The 25,955-nt window shown below is 56.9% G+C and overlaps 1 protein-coding gene across 3 annotated transcripts in view; it reads right to left on the reverse strand.

Moving 5' to 3' along the window:
* Positions 1 to 21,056: 21,056 nt before the first annotated feature.
* The window catches only part of HIVEP3 (HIVEP zinc finger 3), a 476,818-nt gene continuing 471,919 nt past the window's right edge, over positions 21,057 to 25,955 (reverse strand). For 2 of the 3 annotated variants that reach the window (XM_043574598.1, XM_043574597.1), the window contains one exon: positions 21,057 to 25,905. In XM_043574598.1, coding sequence (XP_043430533.1) covers positions 25,093 to 25,905 — 813 coding nt within the window. In that variant the 3' untranslated portion in view covers positions 21,057 to 25,092. The remainder of the gene's footprint in view (positions 25,906 to 25,955) is intronic. The other variant, XM_043574599.1, reaches the window with a different exon arrangement.

The raw sequence follows: 25,955 nt of genomic DNA on the forward strand, positions 1-25,955 counted from the left end.
CCTCCTGCAATGTCTTCCAGGGACCCTGTCTCCAGGCACAACAGGAAAAGCCTTCTCATTTCTCGGAACTCCCAGAGCCTTACTCTCCAGCCTGCCTGACTCATGACTTTGGGCTTATCTCTCCAGCAATCTTGAGGTCCAGAACTCCAGAGAACGCGCGGGGCCCGGGAGCCTGCCTGGTACACAGGAGCCCTCTGAGCGAGTGCTCTCTGAGGGACGGGGGAGTGAATGAATACATGCCTGGCTTTGAACCCGCAGAAATTTAGGTCCCCAGGAACCCAGGCTGCTCAATTTTTAGTTCCTGTGTTCAGCAGCGGTTTTGTCGTTAGATGTCTACGAAGGGGGCAATAGATGACCACAGAGAAACAGGTGAGCTGGCTTCTTCCTAGGGCAAGACCAGAGCACATACGTGTGTCTGCCTGTGCCTGTGCCATCCTGGTGCAGAGGGACGGGACCTGAGGACGGAGATAGCCGTCGGAGTTACCTTCCTTCCCCCAGGCTGGATCAGGTTGCAATGGAAGCAGGAATAAACATTTCTGAGCACCTACTGCGTGCTCAGAGCCTTTTCAACTCCTCTCCATTGTGGCCCTGGGAGGAGGCTGTGACCATCCGGGATCAGGTCCCCTACTGTCCGAGCCGAAATGAAGGCTCAGAGAAGAGCCCTGCCTGGTCCAGTCTGCACAGCGCTGGCACAGGGACTCAGGACTCAGATCTTGGTCTCCCGGTCTCTCCAGCAAAAAACAGAGACTCCCCACGCAGTGCTCACTGCCCTCCCCCACAAGGTGCCTCTCTAAGAATTTAGAAGAGTATTTCTGGAATGAGGTGAGCAATACTCCTAGTCATTTCTATTAGCCTCCGAGAGAATATAAATACGAAATCAAGCAGGGTTCGGGTGGGGGCAGGGGGTGGATAGAGAATTCAAACAACTGAACCATGAAGAGAAGAAAGGAGAACAAGCAGGTCAGCAGGGAGCAGGAGGGGGTCTGGGTGGTGAGGAAAACAAACAGGGAATCAGATAAAGACAGGTAGGGAGAGAGGGAGGACAAGGAAGCAGAGCCTAGCGCGAGAGAAAGAACTCGGATTTGAGAAAGTAAAAGAGAAAGACCATTTGGAAGGAGAGTGAAGGTTCCACTGCGTCTAATCTTTACACAAACGCAAAGTGCTGCTCAGGACAATAGGGAACCAGAGGCTCTGAGTCTGGGAAACATAATAGAAGAATTAAACGGACCAGGAGACAGGATCCGTCTCTGGTGTGAAAGGAGGAAGACGACAGGGCAGGGGCCACCGCCTGGGCCTCGTGGGGTCAGTGCAGGGAGCTGTGCCTGGCTCCAGTTCCTCTCCTGCTCTGAGCTGGGCAAACAGGGCTCCTGTGAAATGGAGAGGGCAGGCCCGGAACCTGAGCGAGCTCAGATCCTAGGGGGTGAAAGTGTTCCCGGAACAGCACTACCCCACCGGCAAGAGTTGGTTTCCAGGTAGAGAAAATTAAGCTGAGTTAAAAATAACCCCAGCCCCAGCCCCAGCCCCAGCCCCAGCCCCATAGCTCTCTAGCCTGGCCCTGACCATCACCTCTGCCCCTCCCAGCTGGCCTGGCTGCATGGCCCCCAGCCCCACTGCTCTGGTCAGCTGCTGCTGCACTGCCCCAACCCGATCTGGCCCTGTTCCCTGCCTGGGCTGGTAAAGCTGCAGGTCTGGGGACAGGGATTCACTGAAGGTCCCCCCCCCCACCCCCACCCCGTCAGGATTTGGAGGGAATCATTTTGTGCACAAAATAATTTGCTCCACTCATGCTTGGTCCCGGCCCAATCCAAGGAGAGATTTGTGGGGAGGGCAGGTTGGCAGAAGAGAGAAATTGAGGCATATTTCTGGGTGAGATGCTGTGCCAGAAACTGCCCTCTAGAAATCCTCTCCAGCGTCCACTCCCATTTGCTGGATGAGATAATTGAGGTCCAAGAGGAGCAGCAACTTGCTCGAGACAGTGATGGGGCCGGACATGTTCTCGTGGCTACTCTTCCAGCCCCAGTCTTTCCAGTACACCTGTGAAGCTGCCAGGGGTCCAAGTTGAGCCCCTGGGTCTGTTTGGGAAGGGCTGCTAGGAAGGACCCAGTGGCAGGAGGGCCGGGGCCCTGGGCTAGAGCTAGGCCACCTTCCCGTGCACCCTCAATGCCCCCCAAAGCCCCCTCTAGACCCTCTGGACTAAGAGCAAATATCTTCGGCTGTCCAGCAGCTGAGGCCACCGTGTGGGATAGAGGATGCACAGGGGTGAGGATTAAATGGCGATGTTGTCCAACAGGGAGGCCACGGGCTGCAGCGGGTGCCTGGTGCGTTTGCAGGAACAAGCTTCTTCCCAGCTCTGCTACGCATCCCGTGTGGCCTTGGGCAAGTCCTGCCCCTTCCTTGGCTTCCCTGGGAAGTGTTTCTGCCTTCTGAGAGGGGTGCTCTCAGCTCTGACAGCCTATGGCATTCAGAACCAACCTGGCCAGAGTTTAGAGCTCCCCAGATAGCCCTGTCACCTCTTGCCACCAGCGTGAGACCCCCTGGTCCCTCCCCTCCAGAAAACCAGTTGCTTCCCTGTGGCCACCACCCTGGCCCCACCAGGTTTCAGGAAGTTCTGTGTGCGGCCCCGGTGCAAGAGACACAGCGTCTCGTTTGCAGGCACACACCGTGCAGGCAGTTTAGCAGAGCGAGCCCCTGGGAAGACGGGGCTGGCCAGGGGGAGATGTCTGGAGCCTGCAGGGGATGAGGGGCTGGGGAGGGTTTGGCTCTGGAGCCAGCCCGGGCTGGGGATCTAGGGACTGAGGAGGTTCAGACATTCCCATCATGATTTGCCCCCAAGGCTGCAGGGCAGGGTTGCCGCCATTCAGGCCTGGGGCCACTCAGCCTCGGGGCCTCTTTCTGGTGGGTGGTCTGGGCCGCCTGCCATGGGCCACGGTGCACCCCGAGCCAGCAGGGCTGGCCACCACCCACACCATCGTCCCCATGCTGGGTCTCTGCAAGGGCAGTCTCGGCCTTGCAGGACCAGCTCGCCTGGTGTCCACGGCTTCCCTGGGAGGACACCCCCTTCCTCAATCTCCTCCTCCCTCTGCCTCAGCCCATTTGGAGAGATTTATATCTCCCACATAAACCCTACTTTTAAAGGAATAACTCATGTGCCACGTTTGTTATTAATCTAGGGGTAATCAGGACAGGGTCAGCGAGGCCTGCGGAACCTGCTGGAATTTCAGCCGAAAGCAGTTATTGTTCAGTCAAGGCACCCTCGTCAAGAGGCCCTGTGAGTCCTGACGAACTTTGTGAAATGAGAAAACCAACTCAGGGACTCAGCATCCAGGATGAAAATCTCTGGACTCCAAGTTTCTGAGTTACCTCCAAAGTGCTAAGGGCTCCATTCCCCACTTAGCCTTTTAGGGGTGTGGGGTAAACACACACTTGCTGAGTATTTAGTGAATTCCAAGCACCGCGCTAGCTGATTTACATGCATTATCTCCATTAACTGTCACACCATACCTAAGAGGTGGGTCCCGCAATTAGTCCCTAGTTTGTAAATGAGGAAACTGAGGCTCAGGACTTGCCTAATGTCAGACAGCTAGAAAGTGGCAGAGCCAAGGTTACCAAATGGGTCTGTGTAACTTCAGAACCTTCGCTCTGGACCCTGTGTGCCCTCCACGTGCTTTCCGGGCTTCCAGGACCATAGGGAACTTTCCTGTGGCACCTTTTCTTCGGAGGTCAGCCTCCCCGGGAAGGCAGAGCCCTGTGCAGACTGGGAGAGTGGGAACCACCAGAGTAGAAGTAACCTCCCACCTGGGTCTATGGGGGGCCTCACCCCCATAGTAAAAACAACACATAGCCCCTGCCTACAAGGTCTGTCACCGGGGCCTCGTCACAGCTGTCAGGCAGACATGGACAGTCCATTCTTATTTCACCAGATACCCACAATAGACCTGGGAGGCAGGTGAGGGTCATAATTGTCACTTTATACATGAGGTCTTTCCAGATAAGATTCTCACTTTATAGATAGGGAAGTGACTTGGGGTCACACCGTGAATAAGAGGCAAGGTTGGGACTTTCCCCCTTCTCCTTATTTGCTATGGGACCAACAACCTATACCATGTATATCCAATGTCCCTTCATCTACTCATCCATCCAATCCATCCATCCATCCATCTATCATCTAACCTTTCACCTATCCTTCTATCCACACATCTACACAGCCAGTCTCCCGTGCATCTACCTCTTTTATGACAGATGTGGTTAGAGAGATTAGAAGGGTCAGACCTTGACAAGCTCTGAATGGCACATCACACTTGTCCTGGAGATACTTGGTTATTTCCTGGGGAGAGAGGTGTGCCTCCTCACTGAGCCGATGAGCTCATTGAGACATGGTCTTCTCTGGAATCCCCACCCCAGGGCTTACCACAGGCCTGGACACATGGTTTCTCCCCAACACTTCAGTGAAATGGAACAGATGACCCTGTCCCACCAGACAAAGCTTGTTCTCGCATAGACATCTTTCTGATGAGGGCTATCTAGTCCTCGCCTGCTTCCTAGCCTAGCAGTCCTAGCCTGGTTCCATCTTCAACATGTTCTAATCGTGAAGACCTAAGATAATATTTAAGAAAAAAAAATTAGAGAAGCATCTAAAGAGGGAAGGGCCCTTGACAAAGCCAAGGTCCAGGTAGGGGAACACCTTGCCCGAGGTCACCCTGCCAGCCCTGGATCCGGACACCCATAATGCCTGGACTCCTTTCTTTCTGCTAGGCCCCTGCACCCCAACCTTCTCCTCCGTCCCACTGCCACCACTAGCCAAGACATGCAGCTGTAGTTTTTCAGAGTCACACCCACTCTGTTGCCTAGAACCCATGTTTTCCAAGGCGCACCCAGTGCCCCACCAGGGGGACGCCTTTCCCCTCTGGGAAGGGGTGAGCCTCCAGGAGGTCAGGCCACCAGAAGTACAGTACTCAGTTCTAGAATTAAATGTCAGCTAAAAATAAGTGCCTGGTGCCTATATCATCAGGGTAGCTTGGTGCCCAGAAGGCAGGCAAATCTTGGGGTTCCCCCTGTGATGCCAGGCCGAAATTCCTGAGCAGAGGTGTGCCTGGGATACCTCATTGCCTACAGGCCTTGGCCTTCCTGCCCGGCTCCTGGGAATCCTGAGCCATGAATGACCCAGGAGAGGCACAACTGGGCCCTGGCAGGCAAGAGCGTGGTCAGGAGCTGAAGCCTCTGCCTGGGGCTGGCTCAGGGTGTGGGGGTGAGTCAGAAGCCAGCCCACCTCTGGAACCTCTGTGGCTTGGCAGATCCAGCTGTCAACTTCAAAGCCCTGTGACTCAGGCCCGAGTCCCCCTCCCCCCTCCACCGTCCCGCTATGGACAAATGCCCAGCACCATGCCAGGATGGAAGTGGGGCAGGACAGGGGCCGGCCAGTCTGAGGCTGGTTCTCTTGCTCACTGGCCATGTGACCTAGGGCACACCACAGCTTAACCTTCCTGAGCGTCAGAGGCCACATCCGTCAAAGGCGTCTAAGAAGAAAAATCCCACCTCACAGCTACTGGGAGGCTTTATGGCAGAGCAAATGGAAGATTTGGCCTGTTGCCTGACACAGGGGGGCTCTGTTAGCCAGCCTCTATCCCCTTTTTCATTCTGGCCTGCAAGGTGCATGTGGACCTCTTGGTATAGACATGCTCCTGGAAAGGAATGGTGTGTGTGGGGGGGGGGCGGGCGGGGGGGTAGGGGGAGGCGGTCAGAGATCTTACTAGAAATTGTGCTATCTGCATATCATGGGCCAGATCCCCCATGAGTGGCCCCTCTACTACTCTGGGTCACATTGTCCCTCCAATAGCACTTGGCCACCCTGGCTTGCTCTACTCACATTTGCTTTGACATACTGAATAATGCCACCCCAGACAAGAAGTGTGTTCAGATTTGGGCCAAAACTGCCTGCCTAGGAAAACCCGGCTTTAGCTGGAAGTCTGTCTGCAGCCAGGACCCAGCCGGGTGTCAGGGTGAAGCAATTCACCAAGCCCAGATGCCCACCCTGGTGTCCTGACTACTTGAGGTTTGACCTTGAACTATCTTTCCTTCTTCATCCCACCAACGACCTGGGTGCCCAAAGCTTTAGCCCACCAGGTCACACGGCTTGTCATTCCCTGGATACACCACAGATTTTCTTGGCTCCTTTCTTCCGTGCAAGCTGGGGCCTCCTAGTGTCCTTTCATTCTTACCTGATTTATTCTGCCCATCCTTACGGACCATCGCAGATGTTACCTCCCCCAGGAAGCCTTCCCAAATCTATCTAAGATATGAGATTTAACCATCCTCTGAACACCCATGTGGTTCTCACTCACAGCCATGCTAGGCTATACATTTCTGGCTTTATCCTGTGTCTCCAAGGGCTGGCTGTGGCTAAAGGCTCTGACTCCGTTGTCAGGCTGAGCTAGGTTTGTATCAGAGGCCCACCTCTCATTACATGTGCCCTTTCCTCCTTCTTTGAGCCCCGGTCTTCCCATTTATAAAATGGGTATAATCATGGTATTGTGGCTATGGTAGCCATTATGGGTCACACTTCATTTCAGAGCAGAGTTTCAGTCTTGTTCTCACCTTACAACATAACCCTCTAAGGTATGTCAGTGCTTTCATTTTCCAATGAGACTTCGGACTCTGAGGGGTTGGACAGCTTGGCCTGTTATGGTCAGGGTTCAAACTCAGGTCTATCAGACCCCATGGTCTCTGAGGTTTCTCTTCCCTCTGTCTTTACCTATATGACCTCCCCAGCCTCTGTGCCCTCATCCAGACCGTATGCTTGCTCAGTGGATCCTTGTGGAATTGGAAATGGAGAAGTCAGGAACATTGTCCTCCACTGGTCTCAGCCCAGGCTCCCTGGGTCCCCACTTGGGGACCCTCTTGAGCATCATGGGACAAGATAAAGACAAAGGCTCATGGGTTGATGCGGCCCAGCCCAGCGTTTCCTATAGTACATTCCAAGGAAACATTGGTAGTAGGTAGGACTCCATTGCCAAAGGAGTTTGGGAAACTGGGTTTCTAGCAAGGGTCCCAAGAGCTTCCATTGGGCAGATGAGCTCTGTGATTCCTCCTGAGTGCTGTTTCTGACATAAGAGGTAAGGTGTCCCGGGGTCCAGGGAGGCGGCCAAGAAGGGGCATGGAGCTTTCAGCTGGGTGGCTGCAGGCAAGCCCCTTCTATCTGAGCATTAACTTTGGCCTCCACGAGATGCCGTGCTCTGTGGGTACCTCGGGGGCTATACAGTGTGAGGTCAGCTACAGCCCAGAAAGACCTCTTCAAAGAGCCTTCTGGATGCACCTAGGGAAGTATGGTGAGCAGCCTGCAAAGGGTACTCGGGAGCCTCAGTATCTGGGGAGTGCTTCCCTGGGGTAGCATCAGGGACCATGTACTCTCCGTCCCCCCATCAGTCACTGAAACCATCCTGGGCTTCTTAAGCACCTGGCCCTTTAAGAATTAAGCATCGCTACCTTTTACCCGTGTAAACATTTACCTACATCCGGTGCCAGGTGTCAGATAATGCACAGAACCTTTATATATGTTATCATCACAGCAGGGGGGATTCTTTTTATTATTTCCAGTTTACAGATGAGGCTGAAAGCAGCGAAGGAGTGGCTTGCACAAGGTCACACAGCCGTTTAAATGTTTAAATCGACATATGCCTGCCTCCCAGCCTGCATTCTTTTTTTTTTTTTTTTTTTGAGACAGAGGATACAAGTGAGCAAGGGGCAGAGAGAGAGAGGGAGAGAGGGAGAGAGAGAGAGAAGCAGCACTCACCCAACGCGGGGCTCGAGCTCATCTGGTGCAGGATTCAAATTCATGAACCACAAGATCGTGACCTGAGCTGAAGTCAGATGCTTAACCGACTGAGCCACCCAGGCACCCCTCACAGCCTGTATTCTTAACCTCTGTCCTGGTGTATGTGATCCCACACAGAATCGGCATGGGACGCAGCTGATTAATAGTACCTCCTTTTTCAGATGGGGAAACTGAGGTACCTTATCCAAGGTCACCCATTCTAATGAGGAAGGAGCTGGGATTTGAACCCAGGTCAGCCTGAGCCCTTGGTCTGAGCTCTTAACCTCGATTCTAGATTTTCCTGTCAGGGCCAGAGAATCCCCTGAAAGCAGGTCCTGAGGGTCCTGGGGATCGACCTCGGGGCCTGAGTCTGAGGGCAGTAGGAAAGGCCCTCCATGCCGGGCTCTTGGGCCTTTAGCAGAGGGAACTCCGGGAGCTTGGAGGAGAGGAGTAGGCTGTTTATGCAACGAGCCGTGTGCTGGGTGGTGAGGTGAGTGGTGACTCAGGGTGGGAGGCCCTGAGCAGGCGGACAGGGAGTGGGGGCAGCCCAGACCAGGTCGGGCCATTGCTGGGGTCCCCTGGAGGAGGAGGTCTGGGTATGGCAGGGCTGAGTCACAGCAGCGAGATGGGACAGGGAGCTGGGATGGCCAATGACCTCACGCTTTCATCTGAGCCTGGCAAGGAGCCTCGGGCCCAGGCAGGCCTGGTGGGCCCACCCTGGCAGGATGGGCACACGCCCTCTTCGGCCACCCATAGGCAGGGGGTGTCTGTGAGACCAGAGGGTCTCCCTGCATGCTGCCTGAGGAGCCCTGAAACCCTGACAGATTGGGAAAGCAGCTGTGCAGGGCACAGAGTAAGGGTATAAAGGATAGAATCTCACTTCTCCTCTCTCGCTGTGTGACCTGGGCCAAGCAATTCCAGCTCTCTGAGCTTTGCCTACCTCCTATGTCCTCTGGATTTACGTGAGGGCCTCCAAAGCTGATTCTTGTCCAAACGGATGTCCTGGGGGGTGGAGAGGGACAGAGACAGCCACCCCCAGCCAGGAGCCCACAGAGAATGGAGGGCTGGAGCAAATGCGGCCTGACTGTGCTGACCAGACCCACTCACCAGCGTCCCGGCTATTGGCTGTGTGGCTTGGGGTAAAGGCCTTCTGATCTCTGCGCCTCAGGTTCCCTATGTGTCAAATAAGCCCCAGGCTCTCAGAAGGATGATGTCACAGGGTTTCTGGAATCTCCTACCACCACCTTTGGCCAGATAATGAGGAGCCGAAGAGTAGGACCCCTCCCTCAGGGGCCCAGAGGCAATGAGGGGACCCCTCTCCCCCCAACCGTGCCTGCGTGGAAGACACGCCTGGGAGCTTTGTGAAGCCTGACCCCCACCGGCACTCCCCAAGGCTGGTCCAGAGAGGGTAAGGGGTACCAAGGTCACACAGAAGCCAGCTGAATAGGTCTATCATCCAGGGGGGAGGGGGCCTTTATCTCCCCAGATAAGAAACCCAGAATGGCCTCGGATTTGGGTGAATCCTAGGGTGGGGAGGGGCGGGCCAGAGCTGGGCTGGCTCAGGCTGACCATAAAGCCACCACTTTTGCCGGTGCCTCCTCAGCCTGAGTCAGCCAGGGGCTGGGGCTGCCGCTGAGTTCATCGTCCGCCTGCTGCCCAACCTTGGCACCCAAGCCTCAGGCATAAGGCAGGTCCGTAATAATGACCTGGTGATAATGACAGCTCTGCGGGGAGATGTGCCCCCGTGCCAAGCATTCTCTCCGCTTTCCTTCATCCAATCTTCCAAACAGGCTTAGGAAGCAGGCAGGGCCTGCATAAGCTGCCCAAGGTCACACAGCCAGGAACAGAAAAGAAGGGTCTTCAGGCCCTCGGGCTGTGCCTTCTGCTACCATATAGCAGGGGTGCTGAGGCTGTTCTGTGTCAGACCTGAGCTGAGTCCTTGGGTCTCTGGCCCAACTGGGATTTGGGGAAAGGGACCCCATACCTGCCTAGGATAGGCACCTGGGAACTTGGGGGACCTGTGATCAAGGCTCCAGGCCTAAGGACCATGGTGCTCTGTGCCTGGCTCTGTGCTCGTCGAAAGGGAGACATGGAGCCCCAGGACCCCAGAGGGGTGAGTGCCTGCCTCCGCCTGCAGGGCAGGAGAAGAGACACTTGAATGAGGCTGTGACCGAGGAAAAGCATTCCCGGGAGAGGAAGTGGCATGGGTGCAGGCCGGTAGGCCTGAAGAGGCATGGCTTGTCTCAGGAGGTGCAGGCCACGGTATGAGGGACTCAGTGACAGGAGAGGAGCTTGGAGGCCAGACCACAGGCCCTCCAGGTCTAGCCAGGAGCTGACCTTTCCCTGAGCTGAAAGTGGAGGCAGCTCACATCTGTGCTGTGGAGGCCCATGCAGTGGGACCCAAACCAGTGCTGGCTGGGGGCAGGGATTTCCTTCCAGGGCCGTCCCTGGCTCTCGGATGAGCACCCAGCTGGGTGACACCACAGCCTGGGGAGAGCAAAGTCAGGGCAGGCCTCTGACCCCGACACCCCACAGTTCCACAGAGCTCCACCTTCTCTGAAATCAGGCTGCAATGGGGAAAGAGGCCAGGCTGGCAGAGGGACCATGGCAAGCACCCTCCCACTGCCTCATTTTCCCAAGGAGCCCCGGCGGCTCAGTGGCCCCCAGCCTCCTGGCTGCCCTGTGGAGGCCCGCCCCAGTGTGACCCTGCCTGGCAGGTGTCCCCGGGGCTTAGTCTGGCTCCTCTCTGCACTCTGGTGTTGGCCCAGCTGATCACCGGACGCCTGTTCAATCAAATCCGCCTGGTCTTACCACACTTGGACCCTCACTTGTTATTTCCAGGACAGCCCCTGGAGGGCGCCCTTCCGCAGGCACCCACATTACAGAGGAGGGATTGGAGGTTTAGTCAAGTGAGGGGCCTGGTCGCAGGCAACACCAAGAGGTAGGGAGGGTTAGCGGGCGGGGACGATACTCCCGGTGTGGCCAGGCGCTACGCTGTATTTTCAGCCTACAGGGGATACACGCAGATTCCGGAACCTTACAACCTGGATTCAAAGCCTAGCTCTGCCACTCACTAGTACGGGACCTCAAGCCATCAGTGCCCGTGCCTCAGTTTCCCTGTTTGCAAAATGGTGAAAATAATATACCTTCCTCCCTGGGTTGGTGTAAGAATTAGTTGAGATAGCTCGCACCGAGCGCTGACAACAGTGCCCTGAGCCTCCCCATTTGGCAGATGGGGAAACTGAGGCTCCATGACAAGCAGAGTGCCCTCGGGCCGGACCAGGATTCACCCCAGCCTGCCTCCTGCGCCCTGCTCACCCTCCCACCCCCCACGCCGTGGCCCCCTGCCTGACCCTCCTGGCCATCGCGGGGACCGCCGGGGGTTCGCCCTGTCGCTCCCTCTCTTGCCTGTTTTGGGAAATCCTTGGCTGGGAACCGAGCGCCGCGCGGCCGCTGGGAGCGCGGGGCGGGGAGCGAGCCGCGCTCGGCCCGCCCTCGCTCCCGACCAATTTTGGGCAAAGCGGCGGCGGCGGCGCGCTACGTGCCGGCGGTGAGTCAGCGCGCAGGAATGCGCAGGACGCTTTGTTCCCCGCTCTGCGGACGAACGTGCTGGGACCGGGGCGCGGCGAGGTCTGACATCACCGCGAGGGCAGCGCCGCCACATGCGCCCCCCGCGGCAGGTCCGGCTCTCTGCTCCCCCTCCGGGACTCCAGGACACCTCGCGGAGGCCAGGTCCCCTCTGCAGCCTCTGGGACTGTGGCTCTACGTGGTCCCCAGCAGCCCAGGCCCCCTGCGTGGGTCACAGGGAAACGGCACCTGGGGGTTGGGGGGAAGGGTTGCACAGAAGGAGGAAGGCCTGTGCCCTGGAAGGGCCAGCGGGGTGATACCGAGAGGTCGCAGAACCACATCGAGACCCCAAGGCTGCCCTGGGGACGCTACTGGCAGCCCAGGATCTCTTCTCCGCGTTGAGGCTGTCTTGGGAGAGGAAGCAGGGCATGAGTCCTCCAAGCCCTGCCTCCAGTTTGCTGTGTGTTTTTTCCCCCAGTCACTCCCCCTCTCTGGGCCTGGGTCTGGGAAGCTGAAAAGTGGGGTGACACGGGCTGTCTTGCTCGTCTCCAGAGTCCTGTGCTGGGTAATGTCTCCATCACCTAGGGTAATGTCTCCAAGCCTAGGAGTGCTTCGGAAAGGAGCACAGGGACCTTTGAGAAGTCTTTGGAAACTACAGATGGCCACGGTGGGACCTTTTGTGTGCCAGGCTATGCTCGGATCTTTCTAAATGTGACACCGTCTAATGATCACAACAACCCCGAGTGGTGGGCATTGCTGCTTGTGGAAACTGAGGCTCAGAGAGGCGGAGTCATCTGCCACCACCATACTCTAGCACTGGTAGAGCAGGTGGGAGTCTGGGGCAGTGAGACTGGGCCCCCTTCTTCTTGAAGGGTGTGGACACTCCTCCTGGGCTGGAGGGGCAGGCTGGAGACCCCCGGCTCCTGGGCGCTGCTGTGGCTCCACATTGGGCTCTCCTCAGAAGGAGCAGTGGTGGCTGGAGTTAGAATCCTTCCTACCCTGGGTGGCCTTGGGCACATCACTTGCCTGCTGGGTTCTCCCCTGACACCACTGTCATTTTCCCATTTTCACTTCCCCAGGAACGAAATAGCCGAAATAGCCGAGCCTGTGGGTAGAGCCTGCAGGGGGCACGCAGGGTGGCCAATCCAGCGAGTGTTCTCTGGATGGGATTTTGGTCAAGCCCTTCCTCCTTCCCCCTTCCTTCCTCCTCAGGGTTCTGGACACCAGGGCATAGTACCCCCTTGTCCCCTCCCCGGGGCTGGAACTTGGGGGACCCAGTTAGCTTGGGGATGTCTCACAGGGGTCTGTGGCCATCAGCTCTTGCGTCAGGGACTCCGCAATTGGGTGGGTCCTCGCTGGGGTCCTGGCCAGCCCCTCCCTCCCCTTCCTCAGTCTATTCTGGAACTCATTGGCTACTGTTCCTCTGAGGCCATATGTTCTTTATGGCGGAGATAGGGGCTGACCTCTCCCACCCTTGGGCTCATGTTGCAGAGGCCTCGTCCATGTTAGTGCCTGCTCTCTCCTGGTACACCAACACGGCCCCTGCCAAGCCTCAGCTGGTCCCCCATGCTGGGCCCTGGCAGAAGAGGCCGAAGCTTGAAGGTGGCTCTCAGCCGCGCCCCCCACCCCCACCCTGGTGGTCCTACCCACGGGTAGCACAGCCACAACCTGGGGAAGGTGGATGTGGCAAGGGCCCTGGCAGGCCTCGGTGCCCCCTAGGGCCGGGGATCCCTGCGTCTAGGACAGCGTTTTTCATGCTGCCTGCGGTGCTTAGGCCTCACCTGCAGACCTCTCCACCAGCTGTGCGAAATGTGCTGGGTGGCAGAGGCCACACAACACACACACACACACACACACACCCCATGGTTGGATGCTGGGCTCCAGAGTCAGCCAGCTCAGGGACCTGGCTAGGTCACTGCACATCTGTACCTTGGATTCCACATCTGTAAGTGGGAATAGGGCCCCTTTTGTGAGCATTCGGGGAGTTGGTAGATGCAAGCGCCTTACTAGCACACGGTGGCTGTTGGGTCAGGACTCAAGGGGTTCTAATGACTTCCGCATCGTGTCCATCACCTCCCTTGAGCAGAGTCAATGACTGCACTCTTCCTGTAGATCTCTGTGGTCAGAGGTTCCCCCACGAGGAAGACCACCCGGTGTGGCCCCACACAGCTCAGACTGGCCACTGCAGCCCAGCGGGAGACGGGGCTCCGTGTGGCAGGCTGGGCAGGGAGAACCTGGTCGCCACTCCGGGTGGGGGACGATGGTCTGTGAGACCCCTGGGCCTGGGCGATGGGAGAGATGGAGGTGAACGGTATCTGCACGTGCACTCCCCTCAGCACAATTCCTGGCACCCGAGGGCCCCGCCTCAGCCTGGCATGCCTGCCCAGATTCCTACCCGTGTGGTTTCCCCTGGGCCTCTCCCTCACGTCCGCTGGCAGAGTATCCCCAACTGTCTGCATTCCTCTGCCGTGAAGACGGCCACCTTAGGGCCGGGCCTGGCTGGGACACCCCTGAGTGGGAGCGTGCATGCCGGTGAGGATGTGCAGGGACTCACCTGCGGGCACCTGCCTCTCTGTGCCATACGTGGGTGGGCATACATGGGCATGGCTGTGCCCTGGGTGCCCATGGGTGCATGGACGTGTCGGTGGGTGCAGACATGCATGGGGGAGGGCACACACACCTGTGTGGACATTCATGCACGCATGAGGGGTGCAGGGGGGGCGTGTGTGCAGGGGGGAACTTACGGATCCCTTGGGGTCCCCCAGGCTGGTGGGCAGCGAACTGCACTCATGCACAGTGTCAGAGGTGGTGCGTGTTTCCCATACCTGAGGGCCCTGGCATGTGTGAGGGTCATGCAGCTAGGCACGGCCTCGCCCAGGCTGAGTGCGCAGCCACTGGGGACAGCTGGAGGAAGCAAGAGAAAGAGGTTAGGATGAGATCAGGTGTGGAGAACCCATCTGCCTGGCTGAGACACGTGTCTCCCACACACTCCCCTAGGTAAGTCTCGGACCAGTCCCTGGAGGGATGAGGGGGGATTTGAGCCTTGGAGGGGGCCACTCACTCGCCCAGGTCCGCACAACCCGTAAGTGGTGGAGTCAGCGTTCAAATCCATGTCTGCCTGAGTCCAGAAGCTGCGGGTGGCAGGGAGGGAGGGGAGCTGCTGCAGGGGCCGTAGCACAGCAGAGACCCGTACACTGTCCAGCCCAGGGCCAGCCTGTGCCCTTGGCAGGTGGGAGCCTCAGAGCTACCCACCCGGGGCCCCTGTATCACAGCCCCCACCTGCCTCGGCTGGATAATCCTAATAAACATGCATAGAGCAGTTGTTCTGTGCCAAGCCCTGGTGTAAGTGCTTTGCCTGTAGTAACTCATCTAAGCCTCCCTAACACTCTAGGAGGCTGGTGCCATTGTGGGCTATTATTGTTATGCTATGTGAATGAAATACATATTATGTGTAATATTTATACTATATCATAACATATGAGAATAACTATTATTGTTATTCTCATTTTAGAGATGGGGAAACTGAGGCATGAATATGTTAAGTAACTTGCCTGAAGCCGCACAGCTGAAAAACGGGCAGCCGGGATTTGAGCCCACGCAGTCTGGCCCCAGAGTGCAAATGCCCAAGCCATACGCATCCCACTCAGGCCGGTATCTCCTCGTGCATGAGACCCCAGCCTCATCCCCTGTCTGCGTGGTGGTCTCCAGCTCCATCCTACATGCAGGCCCATGGCAACGGAGGGCTGGGTATGCCGGGCCCCCCGTCTCACAGATGGGGAAACTGAGTCTGGACTGACACAGTGCCTGAGCCTGAAAAGATGACCTCTAAGGCCAGGTGTGGTCCTAACTTTGCCTGCTCTTGACCTGCTGGGGGACTTGGGACAAGCGCCCCGCTCTCTCTGGGCCTCGGTTTCTGCCCTCCCCCAGAGAGCAGGTAGGAAGGGCTGTCCCAGAGTTTCCAGGTGGGGAGTCCTGGGAGGAGGCGGGGCAGGGCTGGCAGCAGGCATGGAGTGGGCAGGCATGTAAAGGTGAGACTGGTCCAGGGCTGAAGTCAAGGTGTGGAGCCGGTTTTCCCAGGCTGTGTCTGAGTAATCCTGTGTCTATATTTATCTCCTCCTTTCTTGGGTGAGCAAACAGAGCCCAATGCCAGCCTGGCCCGCCACCCCCCGTGCCGGCACGTTTCCCTCACCTGCCGGGTGGCCCCGGAGAGTACCGCAGTCTTGGCTCCAAGCTCAGCTTGGCCCACGTAGGACACATAAGGATGCTCGGACCCAGTGGCTTCCACGATGAATCCCAATTGTCAGTGGTGGTCAGGGAAGCTCCGTGCAGGCCTTGGAACATGTGGGTATCCATGGCTGTGGCTCTGGGCCATGGTGGTGCAGCAGGGGCCTGGGGAAGCCCTGCCCCCCACAGGAACAGAGGATCCTTCTGGTCAGTTTCATTCCTCCGTAGACACTTCTGTCCACGTGGCAGCTTCCGTCCCTCCAAGATCTGACTTTCCCAGAGGAGGAAGTATGCGTGGTCCGGTGGTCTCGAGTCGGACTGCTCTGGGATTGAATCCTGGCACCCTGGCCTGGGGAAATAACCCGTGACTCAGTTTCCTTGCTTGTCAAATGGGGCCCAAACTTCCTGCTTCCCAGGGATCTTGTGAGCATTGAGTTGGAGGCACCATGAGCTGACAGATGGGATGAGCTTGGCTGGGGAGGGGTCGCCTGTCCCTGCCTGCTTCCACTCTCCAGGCCCAGAACCCATAGCAATGACCATGAGCCACACAAGGTCCACAGGGGGGCATATATGTGTGTGACTCTCACAGCATGCACACACAGTGGACAGCCCTATTTCTGACAGGTGCATATGCCTTACACTCAGCATGGATTAGGTAAGTTGGGGTTTGGACCCTGGGAAGACCCCAGAAAGGACCAGATGCTAACTCTGCTTGCACCCTTCCCAGAGAGGGCAGGACGAGTGGCCAGTCAGGCCCAAGGGATGATGGGAACAGAAGGGCATCTTGTCGAGAGACGGCTCAGCCTGGACCAGGCCTGGGCTTCCTCCTCCTGACCCCAGCTGGGGACCCTACTGCCAAGTAGGCCCCTGCCCCAATTCTGGCCTCTGCCCCGGTGGTGCCACCTTCCTGACCCTGGGGAGCCCTGGGCCCGGTGCACGTGCACCCCAGCCCTGCCTACTCCCAGGCTGGATTAGGCAGAGTCCGAGGACGTGCTGGGCTGGGAGGCTCACGGGCGGGGCCGGTGCCAGCACTGGGGTTGCCCTATACTGGATTGCGACTGGGCTGCAGCAAGGCCTTGTATGGCTCTGGCAGGGTAGCTCAGCTGGCGGCACCCATTGGCTGGGCTGGCACTCCCAGCCGGGGCCGCCGGGGCCCCAAACCACGGTAACCAGAGCTGCCGGGAGCTGGTGGATTAGCATGGCCGCCTGCCCGCTCGCCTGCCTGCCACCAGGGCTGCTCTTTTCCTTTCCTAAAAAGGCAGAGCCGGGCAGGAGAGCCAGGCAGGTGAACTCGGGCCTGGGGTAGGGGAGGGAGTGGGCAGGGTGTGCAGGTGGCTCTGCTGAGGGCTCAGCAATTCTAGCCTTGGCCTTGGGCCAAGCTCTTCCCAGCTCTGGACATCAGTTTCCTCATCTATAAAAGGGGGCAGTTTAGGTCTCCCTAAAGTGGCTGAGGTTTTGACGGGATCAGGGGATACGTACGCTGGGGTCCCCCAAACCCGACCCGGATTCGAGGGCTGCTTGGGGGCAAAGAGGCAGATTCTCTTTCCATAGGAAGCCAACCACTTCCAGAATGTAAGGGCCTGGTTTTCTATCCCAGCTCTGCCACTCACCACGATCACCTTGGGAAGCAGCAGCGTCTGTCTGAGCCCCAGTCTGCCTTCTCTATAAACGGAATGGGGCGACAAGCCCCCGACCCTGTGATGAGCCCGTGCAACCGGCCCCAGTCTGCTTTCTCAGCGGCCCTCTCTCTTCCCCTGACCCTTTCTTCTTCCTGTCTCCACGCTTGCTCGTCTCAGGCTGGCCTGCCCTCTGAAGCCGCCGCGGCCTGGCCCCAGGAGTCTCCAGGTCCTGAGCCCAGAGAGGGTCCGGGCCTTGGGGTGAGAGCAAGACCAACCCAGTCCTAGATGTGGAGCCAGGCAAAGCGTGGCTAAGGCCTCAATGGCCACAGACACAGCCTAAGCCCTCCCGAGGCTTTGGGTCAGGTGTAGCTAGCCCAGTGGTGCTGTCACTGGCTAGGGTGTGATTCGGGGCTTTGCTCTTCATGTGGAAAATGGGGGTGTGTGCCTCATCCTGCCTTTATCAAAAGGGAAAGTACTTCATGACCTCCAGAGAGCAGCCGCGGGAGGCCTTGTGGCAAGTGTAAATGACTGGGGGGACCTCAGGCCCCGCGGCAGGTGGGTGAGGGCAGGCGGCTGGTCCTGCGGAGAATTCACGTGCAGCTTGCACGCACTCATATATGGGGAGCCAAACTGTGGCGCCTGCTGGTCGATCCCTGCGCCTGTGGCTTCAGGCACGGGGAACCCACGTGGCTACCAGAAGGCCCTGCTGAGAAGCCAGGCGGCTGCTGGGGAGGAGCCCCAGCCTGGGCCTGCCTTGTCCCACGGCTCCGTGGCCGGAAGGAGGTGAGTTGTCCGAGACCCAGGGTGGAGAGAGGGGAGGCACACGGGGTTCCCTGAGGACCTGCTCTGAAGTCAGACTGGGGTCAGTCTTCACACTGCCTCGGACTAGCTGGGCACTTTGGGTGGTGGGGGTCCTTTGCAACTTCTGTTTTCTCCTCTAAAAATTAGGACAGTGACCCTCTTCGTCTTGGGTTGTTGCGAATCAGGTTTGTAAAATGCTGGGCCCTGGGCCCGGCATGTACTATGCTTTTCTAAAGTTCTTTGGGGCTGTTTCAGACTTATCCTACTGGCCTAGGCTGAGACCTAGGCTCCCCACAAGGACTTGCTCTCAAGCAGCCGCTCGGTGCGGGGGCTTCTCATCCTGCCACACCCCACGATTCTAAGGCCAGATACCGTCTTCGCTCTCTGGGGCCTCTTCTAGACCTTTATTGTTCTCATCGGAAAAACCCAGCACTTTTGAGGCTGATGGCATCAGGCTCTGTCCCGCCTCTCCCCCTAGCTGCACCCCCCCCCCCAGCCCCCCCACACCATCATTGACATCCGCTCCCCTCCTGGGCACTTCCGATCTCAAGAAGTCCTAGCTTTGTGTGGTTGTCATCAGGCCTGCTAACAGGTGCTCCTGGTCTCTTTCCTTAAGCCTGGCCATGTGACTGGCTTTGGCTGGTGAAACGGGAGTGGAGGGAGGTTTGCTTCCAGCTGGAAGCATTTATTTGTCAGTGCAAGGGAGCACCGGGCTCTTCTCATCTGCCTGAGGTCACGGGAGCCCGAAGATGAAGCCTCTGTCAGTCTGGGTCTCGAAGTGATCGGGCTGAAGAGAATTCTCCTGCTGACCCACATCGAACGAGTTGCCAAGGGAAAGAAAAAATGAGCTTCTGCCGAGTCAGCCCCTGGGTTTCTGGATTGCTTGTGCATGCGGCAGGCAGCCCCTCTCCTGACTGCTACTCCCTAGCTGAGAGCCCCGATCTCCACCCAAGTGCTGCGGTCATCAGACATGACCTCCATGCCCTGGCCACTCACCTCCTGGCCTCTTCCTCTGCAGCGGCCTTCTCTTTCACGGCACCTCTGCCGTCACGCCGGAGGTCAACCATCTTTAGCCACAACTGGCTCGCCTCTGAAATAATGAGCTAAGATAACTCCCAGCCTTTTCTGTTTTCATCCAAATCCCCGGTCACTTGACCTCTGGCCTCTCTCTGTATCGGCCACCCCTGTTTGCTTCCCAGCCCGCGAAGTTGATGGCATAATTCACCTCTTCATTTGCTGACATTCTCACCTCCCATACCCCGCTGTCCTTCTGTCCCCTGGCTGGGCAGAACCCCCACCCCGATGCATCGACCTGGCTGCCCGCGCCCGTGCCCGCCGTGGCTGCTGAGTGCTGCGGTTGAGCACCCGGCCCTCAGTGCCTGGTTCCTCTGGGCGGCTTTTTCCTGCTCCCTTCAAAGGTCCTTCACACCTTCTCCAGGCTGTAATCTTCAGGTGGCCTCACTCCATTTCACAGAGAAACTGCCTCTGGGGGATGCTCTCAACTTCCTCTCACCCTGCAGACACGCTGACTTCCTTTGCATCTCTTCCCATGGGTCATAACGGGATGGTGGGATGGCGGCGGCTTGATTCTCACCATCTCCTTCCCATCAACGCTGCCCCACCCCACCCCCCACCCCAGCCCCGACCCCAGCACGCAACTCTTTTCTTCCCTGGGCCCCATGCCCCTTCCAGCTACTGCCCCGCTCTCCCCTGGGAGGGCATCTGGATCTGCTGTCCCTGCCTCCCACCCTGCTATGCACCAGGCACTGTGCTAGGCCAGCCTTTCCCTAAGTCAGCAGTGACCCCCTCATTGGTTCTTGGGTTCTTAGTGCTGGATTTCTGGGCTGCTCCTTCTCATGGCTTCCCCTTCCTCAGTTGACCCTTAGCTGTTTTCCGGGAAAGGTCTCTAGGATGACTGCGACCCAGTTGGACTAGAGCTTTTGTTCTCTCCCACCACAGCAATTATGGCCACTGCAATTGGGTCGTTAGTGCCATCATCAGGATGTAATGTACACACAATGACATGCTAGAATGTAAGCTCTTCGAGAGTGGGACTGTTTTATTCACTGTTGTATCCAACCATGGCCCCTCACTGTCACTCAGCAAATCAGTATGCAATGCAAAAGGTAGGGACCCATGCCTGTCTTTTCTCCCTGGTATCCCCAACACCCCATGCAAGGCCTGCTCGGAGAAGAGTGTTGAAGTCTCCATTAGCCTTCCTGTATATATGATCTCATGTAATCCCCACAACCACTCTCCATGTCACAGTTGGCAAATGCAGGCCCAGAGAGGTTGTGTAATTTGCCCAAGGTCACACAGGCAATAAGTAGCTGTGTCATGATCTGATTCCAGGTCTTACTCTGTAGTGAGTTGGATGATGGCCCTCCAAGTGAAGCCCATGCCCTAGTTTCCACAACCTGTGAGTGTGACCTTCATTTGGAAAAAAGGGTCATTGCAGATACATTCAATTAAGAATCTAGAGGCGAGATCATCTTTGATAGAGTAGGCCCCAAATCCCATGACAGGTGTCCTTAGAAGAGAAGGGGGGGCGGTAGGGAATCTACGGAGAAGGCAGCAGGAAGGTGGAAATAGAGATCCCAGTGATGTGGCCACAAACTGAGGCGTGTCAAGGATCGCTCGCGGCCACGGAAGCTGGGAGAGAGGCATGGAACGGCCTCTCCCTCAGAGCCTCCAGAAGGAACCAACCGTGCCAATACCTAGACTCCAGACTTCCGGCCTCCAGAATCGTGAAAGAACAGACTTCTGTTGTTTTCAGCTGCCTATGCTGCCTATGCAGTGGGAGGTGTTTACGGCAGCCCTGGGAAACACAGACCCCAGACCACACGGTGTGGTATCTAGTCGCCAGGCCTGGAAGCCAGGGGCCACGGGAATCCCAGGCTGTGTGACTGTGGCCTGGCCACCTGCCTCCTCTGGGCCTGATTGCTCTATAGTAAAAGAGACACTTGGGATACCAAGTGTCCCTCCAGCTCTGACATTCCATAGCCTTCCAGAAAAACCATGAGCCAGGCAAGCAGGGCTATGTTGGGATTTTCAAATTTATTCCAACGTGCTGTGTGTTTTTTTTAAAAAATATCCTCAGGCTGAACACTCAGCCAGAGCTGTAATAAAGGCAATTATTATACTTGTAAAAACTTCTCATTCACAGTACAGATGTAATTTACAACAAAGGTCACACACATCAATACTGAGCATTTTTTTTTTCCTTTTGTACATCAGACTCTGTGCTTTAGACCTGCATGGATTTTTTTGAGTTTTTTTTTTTTTCTTTTGCACTGTTATATACCATACTGACGTTGCAAGATGCAAGGGTAGAAACCGGAGTTTAAATAAAATTACAGGCAAAACTACCCCATCCCAGTGTGGCCGCTGTGCATATCTACAGTACGATTTTTTGGAATGTATTGCCATTTAAGAACATAGAAACTCTCTACAGACAATTTCACATACAGAATACATACACCTTTTAGAAAAAAAAAAGGCAAATATTTATCTTACAGAAATCATGTATCTTACATTTGCCTACACCTTTCTTTTTTGTTTCTTTTCTCTTCTTCTTTTTTTTAAACACTAGGTTTAGTAAAGTGATCATAAGTGCCGAAGCGGTTTTCTAATGGAAAGCAGACTGGAGCCACAACACGGAAGCAGAATTTGTAGGGACAGGTCTTTGGGAACTTTCTCCCCTTGGTCAGTGCTGCAGATCTGTCTCCAAGGCAGGACTTTTTGCTTTAAGAAGGATTTTTTTTTTTCTGGAGAAAGGGCTGGAGAGCAGTTCAGCTCAGATATATTGCTGGTTCCTATTCAGAAGTGCAGGGTGAGAACGGAGCAGGGGCTACAGGGATCTGGAAGCTAATTCTTTCCGATGTTTTCCCAGAGAGAGGCAGAGGGACTTCTGGGGTCTGGAGGATGGAGGTGATAGAAAAGGGAGAGTGGATGCTTTGCTGCTGTCAGCGTCCTGGTTGGGCTAGAGGAGAAGCCAAGGGTGGAAGGCCGGGAGGGGGGCGCGGGGGGGGGGTGCACTGGGGCAAGGTGCCTTGGAGGGGAACAAGGTTAGTACCCAGAATGATCCTGAACTTGCCGAGGGTGAAGGGCATACTGGAGGGGAGGCCTGGGAGCTGAGTGTTCTGGAGTCCACAACAGAAGGCGAGGGCCGGCTCTGGATCCTGTGCAGTTTGGTTCCTGCCACACCACTGGCACCCAAGGACCAGAGTGGGCCCGTACCAAGGAATGGCCGCCTGGCACATTTTGGCAGAGCATCAGCAGGTGTCTGTGGCAACCAATCAGCACCTCTTTCTGTTCTGCCTCCCTGAACAGGGACGGCAGCCTCACAGGCAAACTGCAAATGTGGAAGTGGTTGGGAGTGGACAGGGGGCCCCGTGGAGGGCATGGAGTGAGAGTCTTTTTCCAGAATTATGGAGGTGTGTGCGTGTGTGTGTGTGTGTGTGTGTTGGGGTCTCTGTGCTCGGGGGAACAGGGATAGAGTCTGGCAGAAGGGGTTAGCACTGTGCCCGGTGACATAGGTCCCGGGCTGGTGGCATCGATTCCATCCCTCTGGGGAGCTGTGTGGGGCAGCAGCCCTTTGGCCAGATTCTGTTTGTGCATTGTGTCCCTGTTATTGAGAAATGGATCTCTGGTGTCCTGGTCCCTGTCCCCTCCGCCCGTGCCTGTGGGCCTGAGTGGCTTCGATGACTCTCACCTGCTGGCCACATTGTCTGTGACTGGGTCTCCCAGGAAGGCAACCTCAGTAGGCACGCTGTCTGAGAATAGGGGAAATGATGCCCAGGAGAGCTGGGGTGCATGGCTGGGGGGAGGGGCATGGCCACCCCCAAGGTCAGGGGCTCGTCCAGCAGAGCCACCTGTCCACTACTTTGTAAGTCTAGGCTGGAAGATCTTGCCCAGGAAGGTTTCAAACCTGGGCTCCCAGCTCCCAGGCCCCGGTGCTAGAAGTCTCGATGGGTAGGGCTGAGAGGTAAGGGTGAGGAAAGCCTGGGCTATAACCGGGCCCTGGTACCTTCCCGCTTCCTGTGAGGCCAAAATAGCACCCATATGGTCAAGGCTGGGCTTGCTGGCCTTCTCCCAGTTTGGGCGGGAGCCCTGGACTCTGGGCCAGGCAGCTGAGCACGGCTGGCTAACCTCACCCCAGTACCCTGGAGCCCAGCAGACCTCCAGGGGGGCCCCTTCCCTCTTGTTCCCTTTGTGTCTTAGCTCTGAGAGAGGCCCTAAGGGAAACAAGACAGTGGCCTGAAGCTGAACCTGGGTCTGGCTTGTCTACTCAGCAGAGGCCAAGCAGAGAAAGACCCTGAACTGGCAGAGGAGGGAATTATGGCCTCGACCAGTGTCCTGTCTAAACCACTTTAACAGCTCAGGAGGCCCCAGGCTCAGGATTCACATGGCTGGCTGAGGACAGGGAAATGGTCAGTGAGTCCCATTGTAGAATTTCCCATTCTACAATTTCCCATTGTAGAAACTAAAGAAAATAAATTCTGGAAGGTTGGGAGAAAACCTGACTCTCCCAGGGCAGGGTAAACAAGAATTCTATATTTCAACGTGGGATTTTAATTTCCGGTCATATAATTTTTCTTACAAAGCAGGCTTTTGCTCCAGGAAGTCCAGGGAGGCTTCTTGAAGGAGGAGATGGGGAGGAGGGAGGAGACTAGTACTGGTTGATTGGAGACGAATTCAACGGGCTTAGGACACTTTTAGGGCAAGAGAATCTGAGGAGGCTAGGAGAAGTACCAAACACCATCCTGTCTTTGTGTGTGTGTGTGTGTGTGTGTGTGTGATTTTTAAAAAGAGATTTAAAAACAGCTCTGGGCAGTTCCTACCAGTCATGGTTTTAGGTACTTCCTGGGAGTAGTGGAGGCCTTACAGTGGGTGAGGTGGAGATGGGGACAGGGGCGGGATCCAGTTCTACTGAAAAGAGGTCTAGAAACAGGTCCCTATAAAGTTCCAGTGCTGAGCACTGGAAAAGCCCAGCCATGGAGGAAACAGGGCCCTTTGAACCTCAGGGACCAAACATGAAATGAAACCCAAGTCCCAGCCTCAGGAATGGCAAGGCAATGCACCTTGGATCTTGACCCCTAAGGGTTGGGCCCTGTCACTTCAGCCTCGTGGGTAGTTTCTAGAATGAGGGAGGCAGTCTGCAGCTGGGTCCCTGAAGCAAGGCCTCCGTCAGGTGTTCAGGACCCAAGAGATGAACAGTCAGGCCTCCTTTTGCCGCCTAGGGGCTGGGGGGGGGGTAGAGGGGAGGGGTGGCAGGTGGGGGGCTGGGGGGATTTGTCAGGATGCCAGGATGGGTCCATGACTCAGACCACCAGGATATCAGGGAGGCCGGAGGGAACCAACAAGCTCCCACCTCCCATCTGCTCCTATCACTTGTGATGAAATCCTAGGAAACGTTAACATTTTTCTTTTTCCTGGGAAAAAGAAAGCTGGAGTTTGCTGGGCCTGCCTGTGGAGGCTGAGTGGGGTCCCCCTGCCTGTGTCCCTCTGCCTTGGGCTGCTGGCCCTTCTGCTGGCAGTGAGAGTGGTCACTAGCTGGGGTGGAACAAAGCGGCGATAAATAGGAACCATAAACATCTGTACATAGGAGTGCTTGCTTTTACATTTAATTATATGTTTGTAAAAGTTTCTCGCTTTTTTTTTTTTTCCTCTTTCAGTGCATCCCCCTTTCCCTCAGCAAATGGCTACCTCTCGCCAGCCTGGGGGGAGGGCTGGTGGTGACTGCAGACCACAGTGGCCCAGGGTGAGGCCCCACCTACACCCTTTCTCAAAAAAGCACAACATATTCACAGCCTCAGACTCCTCGTGGGTTTTTTTTTTTTTCTTTTATGTGTGCGTGTGTTTTGTTTCTTTTCAAGCAACAAAAGGTATAGGAAAAGGCACAGGTAACTGCATACGTGGGAAGATAGAACAGTTGGGGACTGAGGAGAAGCTGCTTGGACAGATGGACAGATGGGAAAGGGAGCCCATGAGAGCGAGATGATTCGAGGAAGCTGGCTGGAAGCGTCTGTTGCTGAACACCGGAAGCCAGATGCTGAAGCAGTCGGAGAGAGACTAAGTGCTTGGGGGGCCCCTGTCCTTGGGCTGATGTGGAGGTGCCCCAGGCCCCCCACTTCCTGAGGGCTCGGGGGAGCCCTGACTGGTCCTGGGTTCCCCAGAGAGGTTCCTCCTCCGGGCTGGGAAGTGAGCGGAGGCCTCTGCCAGGCAGCCTACCGAACTGCTGCGGTCCAGGGGTGAGGCGGCAGAGGCCACGGGGTTGGCCGGCGTGCGTGGTGACTCCAGGCGGGGGCTCCAGGATTCTGGCCTGCGGCCGTGGGACAGCCGGGGTGAGGCCTCGGGCGGGGTGCGGGGGCTGTGGGTGGGTACGGGCTCTGCGGGCACCTCAGCCACTCGGGGCTCCCAGTCAGGAGGTCTGCCCAGGCCCCCACTCGTCCTCTCCCTCTCCTTGGGGTACTCCCTGCCCTCCAGCTCCGATGAGAGTGTGAACTTGGATACCTTAGCCACAGGGGACACGGAGGCTGACGAGCTCTCGGTGGGACTCCAGCGGCCTCGCTCCTGGGCCTCCCGGGCCCCTGTCAGGTCGCTGCCACCTCCCGAGAAGCCGCTGACCCAGGTGGCCGTGGGCCCCGGCAGCAGGGTGGGGTGGGCCCCCGGCCGGGCCTGCACCATCTGGATCCCGCCAATGGGAATCAGGGGGCACGGGGCACGGGTCAAGTGCTGGGAGTGCAGAGGGAGGTGGCTGAAGATGTTCTCCTCTGTCCGGGCTGGGGTGTGGCCGTGGAAGTCATGGGGGGCCGAGAAGGGTCGGGAGGAGGGAGGATGAGCAGGGCCAGGTGAGCAGGAGGGACTCCGGGACGCGGCCTTCTGCTGGGGTCAGAAAACAAGACAGGGTAAGGCAAGGGCTACGTGCTGGCACA

This window comes from Prionailurus bengalensis, chromosome C1, assembly GCF_016509475.1.
Source record: "Prionailurus bengalensis isolate Pbe53 chromosome C1, Fcat_Pben_1.1_paternal_pri, whole genome shotgun sequence".
Classification (NCBI taxonomy): domain Eukaryota; kingdom Metazoa; phylum Chordata; class Mammalia; order Carnivora; family Felidae; genus Prionailurus; species Prionailurus bengalensis.